Source organism: Mytilus edulis, chromosome 2, assembly GCF_963676685.1.
Source record: "Mytilus edulis chromosome 2, xbMytEdul2.2, whole genome shotgun sequence".
Classification (NCBI taxonomy): Eukaryota; Metazoa; Mollusca; class Bivalvia; order Mytilida; family Mytilidae; genus Mytilus; species Mytilus edulis.
In genome coordinates this window covers 31,722,549-31,734,281 of record NC_092345.1, presented here as the reverse complement: position 1 = coordinate 31,734,281, position 11,733 = coordinate 31,722,549, and the positions used below count along the sequence as shown (strand labels likewise).

At 31.7% G+C, this 11,733-nt stretch overlaps 1 protein-coding gene across 1 annotated transcript; it reads right to left on the bottom strand.

The window, feature by feature from the left end:
• Positions 1 to 4,378: 4,378 nt before the first annotated feature.
• Positions 4,379 to 11,108, bottom strand: LOC139511964 (uncharacterized). Its single transcript, XM_071299201.1, has 2 exons — positions 11,076 to 11,108; positions 4,379 to 6,091 (listed from the first exon to the last, which is right to left on the bottom strand). Exons 1-2 carry the CDS (start codon positions 11,093 to 11,095, stop codon positions 4,447 to 4,449), a joined length of 1,665 nt encoding a protein of 554 aa, XP_071155302.1. The 5' UTR covers positions 11,096 to 11,108; the 3' UTR covers positions 4,379 to 4,446.
• Between the last annotated feature and the right edge of the window lie 625 nt (positions 11,109 to 11,733).

Here is an 11,733-nt window from a genome sequence, read left to right as displayed (position 1 = left end):
AATCAATTTTATTGTACAAAAACTTTCATATTTAAAAAATTCACAGGGGCCATAATGCGAAACTAAACTTCTAACTGTGTATTTGCTACCTTAGCACCAGGGAGGCAGCGTTACAATATACCATCTTCACCTGCATTTGGGATATATTTTCCGCAAATTATTCGATATTCATGAGATTGAAGCTGCTACTCAGACTTTGTAAAACGTCACCAGTGTCTGTGTAGAAAGTTTATGAACCAGGGGTATGTCCAAGTACGTCATGTCCTTTTTCTAAAAAAAAAAAGTTCATCGAAAGGCAACAATATCTTGTTTATAAATATTTCGTATCAACATTACAAATAATACACGATGGTTATGAAGTACAGATTCTGAGATCTGACCTTGTTTATCATCTTACTAACGTGTTATAGAATTCTTTTATTTGTCTGTATGCATATTACTTTAACTGTTTAGTCTGGTTTTTTTTATATTCATTTGACGTGGCTCTGTACTTATATATCCCGCCATAATGTTAATGTCCTATCGAAATAATTTCAAATCTTTCGTCTTCGTGAGCTTTTATGATTCGTTATTACAAATGACGTTTTTTTTTTAACTTATACATCCCGTCATTGTGTTATTGTGCTATGGTAAAATTTTGCATTCTTGTCTTTAATTTTGCTAATGTGCTTTGTCTATATGTCTTTTTGTGTTTCTTTGTTGCATATTTGTTTGTTTTTATAGTGATTAAGATTCTAACACAATGTTGACTGCTGTACCTTTTTTTTTTTTATCATTTTTACCTTTTATGTCGGTTTGTTTTGTTAACATATCGTTGTTGATAAAATTGCTTACAGTGAAGCTATTGCTAATGTTTTACGGACGCCATCAAGATTTTGTTTACCGTAATCACATATCAGACCTGAAATCTGTCAAAGATGGCTCCGGATATATTCTAGTTGTCGTTACCAGATTATGTCCTTGTTTCCTTAATTGTGACAAAAACGAAGCGATGTATCACCATATATTAACTTGAAGTAAGTAGAATCATATTCAAAACAGTTTGGCTGTAGCCATTGATTGACGACATAAATTATCCCATTGACTGGGACAGATAATGTGAACGTTTGTCTGTAGCGACCACTGCTCACTACTTACTTATTATATAATTTAAACTGTGGGGTCACCAAAGGTTCTAAACGCCTTTAATGATAAAATAAATCGAAAAACTAATCAGGAGGAACCTTTATGTTTTGATTTATATGTGTTTTCGTCATGGCATTGACTGTTTTAAATGGCATGGACTGATTATGTTTAGAAAGAGTTACTGCCACTTGACTGTAAGTGTTGCTCTCCACCTATTGCAACTTATTCAAAATTGCAATTTGTTTTATAATACCAAACTGTTCAACTGGTTAGAAATTTGAATATACTGCTATAGATAGTGCAAAGTGATATTATAAAGCATACTTTCAATCATACAAGACTTTTATTTCACTTCAATGTGATTAAGAAAAATCAGCCGAACAGTTTGTATAGAAATGTTATTGTTAGTGTCATGCTTATGGTGATAGGTAGTAGTTTTGATATGCTATAAAATTTACAAAACTAAGCTTTTATACAATTTTTCTTTCGAAGTGTCTTCTATCTTCATAAGAATCAGACATCATTTGAATTTAAACATTCGATATTCAGTAAAATATGTGTCAAATTACATTACATTTTAAGGAAGTTTCCATGGGAGATAATCCACTTTTCATTCGAATGTTTTAGGTAATCTCCCATGGAAACTTATTTATAATGTATTTTAATTCACATATAATTTATAGAATATAAGTTGTTTTAATTCAAATGATGGCTGATTCTTATAAATATAGAAGTATTCTCGGAAGAAAAATTGCATGCAAGCTTAGTTTGGATCTAATATAGCAATTCAAAATTACTACCTATCACCTTTAGCATGACATTGTATATAGTATAACCTCTATTGTGAGGGCAGATTAACCAAAAAGATTACTAATTAGGATAGAGGAAGCATATTGAATTACCAAACCTATAACACCGACGTTCATTTCATTAAGCTATCAGACTGTTTTATCAAATGAGATCATTTGCATTGAATTACCCGACCTGATATATTTAGAAAATAATGATATTTTTTTTAAATCCGCGTGATTGTTTAAAAAACTTCGTCCCACATTGATATATTGAGACATAAACAAATAAAATAACAAATGGATATTCAGATATTTGATAACATATCATGCATTAATGGTTTTAAAATAGCTTACGAACAAGTGCATAAATAAACATTTTGGTCAGACGCAAATTAAGGTAGATACAGACCAATTTGTTATTACTTGACACAATATACCAATAAAAACGTTACCATATGAAGGGTAAATTTTTAACAAATTTGTAAAAAGATGATTTGTTTGCAATTGTCGCTAATAGTCAAAAAGATTATACTATTTTTCTGTCATCAATATTAAATGAATTGGAAATTGCAACTAAAAGTTCAATAACAAACTCTTTATATTTGCAATTATCTATTGATTTAAGATTGAAAATGTGAATTATGTTACCCACAGCCTTTTAACATGACAAGAAATCATGTAAGAAAAAGTTCATGATCATGAAAACCGAAGAAATTAGAAATTTAAAACGAATGTTCAATAGTAAACGATGTTACCAACATTCCTTGAGCATGACAAGATTATGTGTAGAATAAACGTTTAAAAATGAAAATGTTCGTGATCATCAACCATGATTATAAAGTAAACACTCAGCGTATCATTCAACCAGTAATATATGGTTAATATAGCCATGAAACAAATAAAAATAAATAAGAGAAAGAAATTACATTAACACTTGAAAAATATGAATTGAAACCTTTCTTTATATACCAAATGATTGTATCAACCATATGGGATTATGTTTAAAAAGCCCTGCATCTTTAGAAACTAGCTATAAAAAAAAACAATATCCAATCCTATCGAAACAAAGATAAAAGAACGGAGTAAAACAAGTTTTGCAATTAATCAAAAGTATTGCGCACCGCTGCATCATGTTTCTGAAATAAACATCCAAACAGTATATTCAAATATCTCAATTAGAATATACCATTGATGAATTTATGCAAATTTTGTTTGCATGAATTGATAATAAAATGGTTCCATTGCCATGAACCATGATATTATCTTTAAATCAAATATATATTTTTGTTTTAGTTACAGTCATTAATCAGCTCATAAAATTCAAATAACTACAGTTTACCAATATTCGTATCATAATAAAATACCAAAAAAAACAAGGTTAAAAATCAAAGACTGAGAAAATCGCACGAATTTCGAAGGTGGGAAACCGGTTGGGGCAACAGCGTAAGCGTCTACAGTAACTATACATATATCACCTGCCATAAGAACCAACACATTGTCACAATTAAGACAATAGGACACCATTTGTAAAACTAAAGATATTACAACTTTTCTGGTATCTAAAAATCTAAGACCGCTAAATCTTGTCGCTAGTTAGTTACATGCATTATCGGTAAACCTATTCGTCATGATTACCGTTGAACTTACGAGCAAAACGCAAACCTTAATTGAGATTCAAATTATATTAAAATCTTGTGAAAACTCTTTTTTATTTTTATTCTAGATCCTTATGATTGAACAGCAGTACATCATCACTATATCGGAACGTCAAATTTAAGAACTTTACAAGATGTATATGACAATGTTATGTGTGTATTATGCTATAGTAAAAAAAAACAAGTCGAGTGTACAGTTAGTAACACTTGGAAACCGACTATCTGTTGAAATATCAATTGACCAAACTTAGAAAGTACTGTTTTAAATTAAAAGTCCAACATTGATGACATTATGTTTAGTGCACTTCCTGTTGAAATCAGCGTGACCTAATTTGAATCTAAGAATCCAATTTCTTTATAAAAAAGCACAGTTGAATTTGAAGGCGATATCAAATCTTTCAATTTAGCAGGGGGAAAATCTTTCAATTTAGCAGGGGAAATAGTAGTGTAGAGAGTCGGAATATTTCAAGTTTTAATGTTGCTGATTTTAATTTAACATTTTGCAGTAAACTTTTAAGATTTTGAAGAACCGAAATTTTATTGATAGCGTTGGTTGTATATACCTCATTTTTTTCTGTCAAACGATTGGTGGACCTTACGGAAGATGTAAAATTGAATATGATGACGCCGTTAAGGCTGTTATATATCGTTTTTGGTAAGTATTATATAAAAGTAAGGAGGCCATGATAAAGACGAGAGACATTCATCTTCCGAATTCATACCAATGCTTGGGATTTTTCTCCTACTTCGTGAATGATATAGGTATATAGAAGAAGTATTCCACGTTCTACAGAGAGACATTCAATATATAAAGTAGGATATTTAATCACATACGAGATGGCTCAAATTGCTATTGTAAACTACACAAGAAATGTTCATTGTTGTTTATAAATGTTGATATATTGATGTTGATCATTTACAACTAGAAGTTCTTTTGTTTCGTTGTTGTATGACAAACCAGTCGGACGATTTATAAGATCGTCTACTGCCATGATTATTCCCTGCTTCTGTTGATAATGATTTAGTTTATGTATGTTATTTGAGCTATACCCGGCTATAAATACATCACCACTGTCGTCTACTGCCACGCCTCCAATACTTTTCAGGTCAGAACTGCTGTAAAGCTCACGTTCTTTTCCATCCGATGTAACGACGAAGACTTTGTCACTATCACAGTCTGTACAGCAAACATCGCCTTCTTTGGTGGCACAGATATCACATGGGTCAAATGTTGTTTTTATTGTATTCAGAATTTTACCATTGATATCAATAATTCTAAGAGTGTTACTTTCATTTTTTATCCAGATATGTTCTTTTGCGATAGCTATTCCGGTACAATCGCCTGTAACTTCAATTTTTCGATCAGGTTTAAAAGATGTTAGATCGATGATTTGAATACCTTCTTGTCCTGCTGAAACTAAAGCGTGATCATTGTCGTAAGGGATAATGCATCCAGGTTTATAATCCAAATTAAGTGTTTTGCAATTGGATCCGTCTAGGTTACAAATAGAAAGTTTTGTATCACCGTAGTGACCGATGAGTAGCCTATCACCGGAAATAAAGCAACCTCCACCAATGCCCACGTTATCACCTAATTTTGTTCTTTGAAATGAATTTGTCATCAGGAGCTTTCTCTGGTCTCTGACATGGGACTGACCTTCTTGGTCGCACTGTAGTTCAGGATTTTGAACAAGAACATTCTCTAGTGTTAATGTACCCAAGTCTGCTAGTAAATTCTCCATGTTTGACGCTAATGCTGAAGGACAATATTTTATGGTTGGAACAGTAGCTATTTGAATTTTTCGGATTTCTGATTCTTCTTTATTGGTGCTTTTCTCTAGAAATTTTACTGATTGGTATAAATGGAATTCAGATGTGTTTTGCTTCAGGAAGTCAAGATCGATTTTCCCTTTTAACAGTAAGGAAGCACTGGACAAAAGACTTTCTCTATTTGTGGTCAACGTCTCATTGCATATTTTATACATACAATCAATTTTTGTATTCATATCTTCTTCTAACTCATTTAAACGATCGACTGATTTCTGTTTGATTTGTGATACTCTTTTCTTTAATTCAATTCTAGTTTCCTTTAAGGTCGTCAGTTCTTCCTCAGTTTTGTTCAGCATCTGTTTTGAAACTTGAGTTTGGTCTTCCATCCTCCTCTCAAGGGAAGACATGGCAGTTCCATCCTTAACGCCACTGGCAGCTTTTTCTGTTGAAATAAGCTTGCAATCCTGATGCTCACCAGATTCACAAACATCGCATATTAGTTTGTCATGATCACGACAGACCAGCGTTACTTTTTTATCAGGATGCTCCTCGCATAACTCCGACAATTGCAGAAACAAAGGACTAAGTTGTTGTGTAGTGTTTATTGGTAATACCTTATGACGTATCCTTTCGTGACTATTGTCTTTACATGTCTTGCATACAAAATGCCTGCACTCGATGTGGGTACACCAATATTGTACTTTTGTGCCTTTATGCTGACAATTGCCACACATTTTAACGTCCGGCTTTCTGAAATGCATATAAAAAAGACTTAATTAGTAAAATGAATATATAAATTGTGGCGGCCATCTAGGGTCAAAGTGATTAATATTATGTTTACGTCAATTCAAATATTTATATTTTATATAATATTAATCAACATGTTACAATTTTATGACAGATAATCTTCATCAGTTAATCCGTAATTATACAAGGCTAAAACCATTATATATACTTCTTAAAAGTGTACTAAACAACACCAATAACAAAAAAAGGAAACTATAAATGTAATTGTTTATAAATATTTCAGATAATAGATATCCTTCATCAGTATGATTGTTATGTTGAATGAATCATATCAGTCTACTTTAATTAAACCATAACAATCTTGAAATCATACAATAAAAAAGTTAAACCGAACATCAGATAAGACGCTAGCACCATTCTAAAAACAAACACCAGTGGAGACGCTAGCACCATTCTAAAAGAACATCAGTTAAGACGCTAGCACCATTCTTAATGTTTGTTAAACAAGGTTATATGGCTCATTACAACAGAGACTGCAAATATATGCTTCACATAAAAATAATAATGTGCGGTTTGAACTAGCATAATTCTAAATTCCTAACGTTTGATAAGGAATATATTATGTTTAAGAGATGCTTGGTTTGGAACAAGATGAGAAAGTCCAAGTGTCTTAACTTTTTCCTATATAGCTAAATTCTGCTGTTGACATTGTAATTTAGTTTCAGTATGTCCATTCGTGGGAGTCATCAGAGGCTATTGCTTCCACTTTGAATGTTTTCTGAAAAATTGTGGATGGAAATCTTGAAACTGACGACACATGTCTGAACAAAATAAAGAGTGAAATATACCATCAAATCCGAACATAATAAAGACATCGCCATACTTGAATGTGACTTGAACTTACCAAATTTTAACTGGTCAGAACGAACATATAAATGCAGACAATATCAGATCAGGACCAAGCAAACTTTATTGAAGATTGTAACTGACAATGGATTGGAACATATTGTAGTCTGCACTACATAAGAAGACAACACTTTGGACCTTATACTAACGTCGCATCCAGCATTTTAACTACAACACAAACAATAACCATCATTGGAAAATAGTGACCATAATATCGTCTTACTAGATTTAGCATTCAAAGCTTTTAAACCAAAGCCATTGAGAAGGAAAATATATTAATGGAAGAAAGCAAAAAATACTCAAGATAAAAGAAGACTTCGCCAATTTCAAAGCAACTTTCAATTAACACAAGAGACAGAAATGTTTAAGCCATGTTGCAAAAGAGGGGCGAAAGAGTTCAAGAGTTGCAAGCCTTCAAAAAAGATATTCAACAACACAATAGACAAAATAGCACAAGTTATCAGAAAGACAAGAGCTACAAATAAATCAAGTAATTGTCGAAATTGTAAGTTTATTCTGAAGGAGTGTTGCCTTTAAATGCCGATTTGTTTTTATTCGTTTTGTATATTAGGCAAAACACTAAAAAAGATAGAGTGAAACTATCAACAGAAAAATGATAAGTAAGAAAAGTGTTTTTATTATATAAGTTATATTTAAGTTAGAGATGCACATATACACAGGCTCTTTATCGTCATCTGCCAATTAATTTTCTTCGCACTTATTTGTTTCGCAACAGGTCGATTATTTATTCTGGTATATGTTTTTGGTCTTATAGAAACTAATGCCCTTGAAATGTTTAAAGTTTAGATTTATTGATTTCTTAATTCTGGTCCATCATACAACTATTTGGGTGTGTTGTAAGAGTTAGGTGTTAAATGACATTAAATCATCAAGTTAACCGGAATTGATCATGTTCAAACCGGGAGTAACCAATTTTACTTTTATTCAAGAGAATTGTATATAAAAACCATCGTCAAACTTTACCCTATTAAAAACAGAGAATAACCCTTGTCTAACCAAGAAGTTGCCAAAACTGTCCCTTTTTAAATAAAAATACAAATGTACCCTATATCTTTTTAAACAGTGCCAAGAATGCTATCATTTAAAACTGGATGTGGCGTTTCTGAATTAGAAGTTGAAAGTTATCTTTCTTTTTACAAGTAAAAGTATAAAAAAATAAACTCATCATAGATTCTTAGAATCATTGTAAAACAATTGTTATTTGATGCCTGAAGCAACTTTGAGTAAACAGTAACATGCATCTATATTAGTACGCACACCATAAGTTTTGAAATCCGTGTAGGAATCGTACATTAATGCAAAATTACAATTTGTAACCTATACTTTGTAATCAAATAAAGAAACTTCAAAGGAAAACCGTTCACTGTTCTTATAATAATAAGTTTGCAATAGAAAACAAAAATACGATTAGCCCCTTTGTTTACATTCAAATATTAGAAAAAAGGTATGTATCTTTTTTTTATAAGTTGTTTATCTTTCACATAAAGTTAGAATACATCAAGCTTTTAAACCATGACAAATTTGAATTCAACACTCCTTTCGTGACAAGACTTTATTTAGTCTCTTAACATACGCACACTGGACTAACAATGAACAATGAACTATTGTTAGTTTGAATATTATTTACAATTTCTTAGTAACACTTCACGTACCACCAAGTAATATTAATGGGTATTACCACTTGACTGTTTTAATGAGAAAAAAGTTAAAACCTGGGATAACCCTAAACGAAAAAGATTTAAAATCAGAAACATATATTCAAACCTTGTTTTAATCTAAGATCTAATAATAACTAGAACGCAATATAGAAAACCAACAAATATGTTGTTTTGATATTTTGCGACCGTATTAAAAACAACATTTTTGCACTTAATTGATGACATTTTATTTTCGTTGACTTTTATCGAGATTCTTATGAAGTGATATTTTAATTTTGTCTGCTTGACATCATGATATAGCGAAAAGTAATTCACAAAAATACTGAACTCCGCGTCCTGACTTGGTACATGTACAGACATTTTCTTATGTAGAAAATGGCGAATTGAACCTGGTTTTATAGCTAGCCGAACCTCTAACCTGTATGACAGTCGTATCAAATTCCAGTATATTTACAACGATGCGTAAACAAAAACAAACAAACATAATAGGTAAAATTTCAAATATACAACAGTCAACATTGTGTTATAATATTAATCACTTTAAAAAATGTGGCAAAGAAGCACCAAATGGCATATAGACGAAACATATTAGCAAAAATTAAAGACAAGAGTATACAAACAAATTTGCCGTAGTACAATAACACAATGACTGGATGCAAAAGTGTACAGCCACGTCATATATGCAACGAAGAAGCATAAAAAGGCATGTAGATAAAGCACAAAGCAAAAAATGAAAGACATGCAACAAACAAGTTTTACAATAGCATAATGACGGGATGTATAAGCACAGAGCCACGATACATGCATCGAAGAAACGCCAACAGATTAGATCTTGCAATTCTGCGACATGTCATCTCCTTTTAAAATGCAAAACTGCGTCTCGCATTAAAATTTGCCATATAAGGGATTAAATTTAATTCATCTTCAGTTTTAAAGATATTGTAACATATAATCCTTCACAATTTGCATTCGTTTACTCGTCCGGCAAAAATGGGTTATTCATACAGCAATTGGATTAAAGTGACCTTTGAACAGAGTTTCAAAATCCATAAGTATTTTATCAAAGGAGAGGGGGTCTACTTACATTTTTTCTCAAAATAGAGGCGATTACAGAGTTCATTGTAGATTGTAGATTTTGTAGTAGTATAAATTACAATATGTATTATAAAAGATTCTGTTTCGGAACAAGAAAAAAATATATAATAAAATGCTTTGATTAGCGCAGCTTAATACGACGACATAGGTCGAGCCCCGAACAGTTGGGTCACATTTGAACACAATATTCAAGCCTGATACTGTCTGAATTTGGATTGTGATCAAATATTTGACTTAATATAGGGTTCTGACACAAATAAATGTTGTCAAAGATTTAAGAAATGTATTGTTATATACTGTCCAATTGGAGCTTTTAAAAAATTGAAATATGAAAAATTTTGAAAAATGAAATATGAAGGCCTTAAAATAATTGGAAATAAGTTCCACCAAAATCTTTTTTTCCCCCAACTGAATTCCAGCGTTCCCTGTGTACTATGGAACCTTGTATAGTACAGTTTCAGAGATAACCATACACTAAAATTCATGTTGCTTATTCTTTAGTTTTCTATGTTGTGTCGTGTGTACTATTGTTTATAGATATAGGAAGATGTGGTGTGAGTGCCAATGAGACAACTCTCCATACAAATAACAATTTAAAAAGTAAACCATTATAGGTTAAAGTACGGCCTTCAACACGGAGCCTTAGCTCACACCGAACAACAAGCTATAAAGGGCCCCAAAATTACTAGTGTAAAACCATTCAAACGGGAAAACCAACGGTCTAATCTATATAAACAAAACGAGAAACGAGAAACACGTATATATTACATAAACAAACGACAACTACTGTACATCAGATTCCTGACTTAGGACAGGTGCAAACATTTGTCTGTTTGTCTTTTTTAATTTTAGTCATGACGTTGTTAGTTTATTTTCGATTTATAAGTTTGACTGTCCCTCTGATATCTTTCGTCCCTCTTTTACAAACAAGTTATTGTCCGAAAACTACAAAATTGCTTAATGATTGGCCCCTAATTCATAAACTGTTGGCACCATAATTCCCCTGAAAATCAATCCCAATCTTCCTTTGTGGTATTGAACCTTTTGTAAAATTTCATATAGATTCATTCACTTAAAATAAAGTTATTGTCCGGAAAATAAATGTGTTTTCTGGTGACGACGACATTATAGCATAATACGAACAATGTTTACGGTCGTATGAAACGGTCTATTACTCTTCAATGAAATTTTTGCAAATATTTCAACTAAACTTACAACTTGTTTTATCATTAGATTTTTTTTGGATTCTTTTCGATATCATAAACTTTCATTAAAGTATTCATCTTATAGTTATTGATGTTACTTACCTTGATCGACTCTTAAACATTTTCAGTTCTGAATAAAGCTCGCAAAAAAGTAATAGTGGGATTTCCAATTTAATTAAGGGAGACAACACGGTATCTTTAAAAAGGTTATATTCTATTTAATTTGAACTTAAACTTTGTCGTATACATGGACGCCTCATGTCTAAGTCCGGCTTGAAATCGGCATCCTTTCCACGGATATTTGTTCGTTAACAATGTAAATATTTGTGTATCTTGTTTTTATAAATAGTTATCAAAGGTACCAGAATTATAATTTATTACGCCAGACGCGCGTTTCGTATACTAAAGACTCATCAGTGACGCTCATATCAAAATATTTAAAAAGCCAAACAAGTATAAAGATGAAGAGAATTGAGGATCCAAAATTCGAAAAAGTGCCAAATACGGCTAAGGTTATCTATGCCTGGGATAAGAAAACCTTAGTTTTTCGAAAAGTTTTGTAAACAGGAAATTTTCAAAAATGACCACATTATTGATGTTCATGTCAACACCGAATTGCGAGCTTTGTACCCCTCTGTTGAGACAAGCAAGTTTTTTCTAACTGATTTTTACAAGTTGTGGATACAAACTATCAAGCTGAAGGTATTCCGTTATGTATGAGCATTCTGATATTAAGTGATACACATAAAGTTAACTCAAA

Bases quoted from the DNA above. Each gene is read 5' to 3' on its own strand.
- LOC139511964 (XM_071299201.1), bottom strand. From the start codon at position 11,095: ATGTTTAAGAGTCGATCAAG. The intron at 6,092-11,075 runs GTAAGTAACATC...TATGCATTTCAG, and splicing joins ATGTTTAAGAGTCGATCAAG to AAAGCCGGACGTTAAAATGT.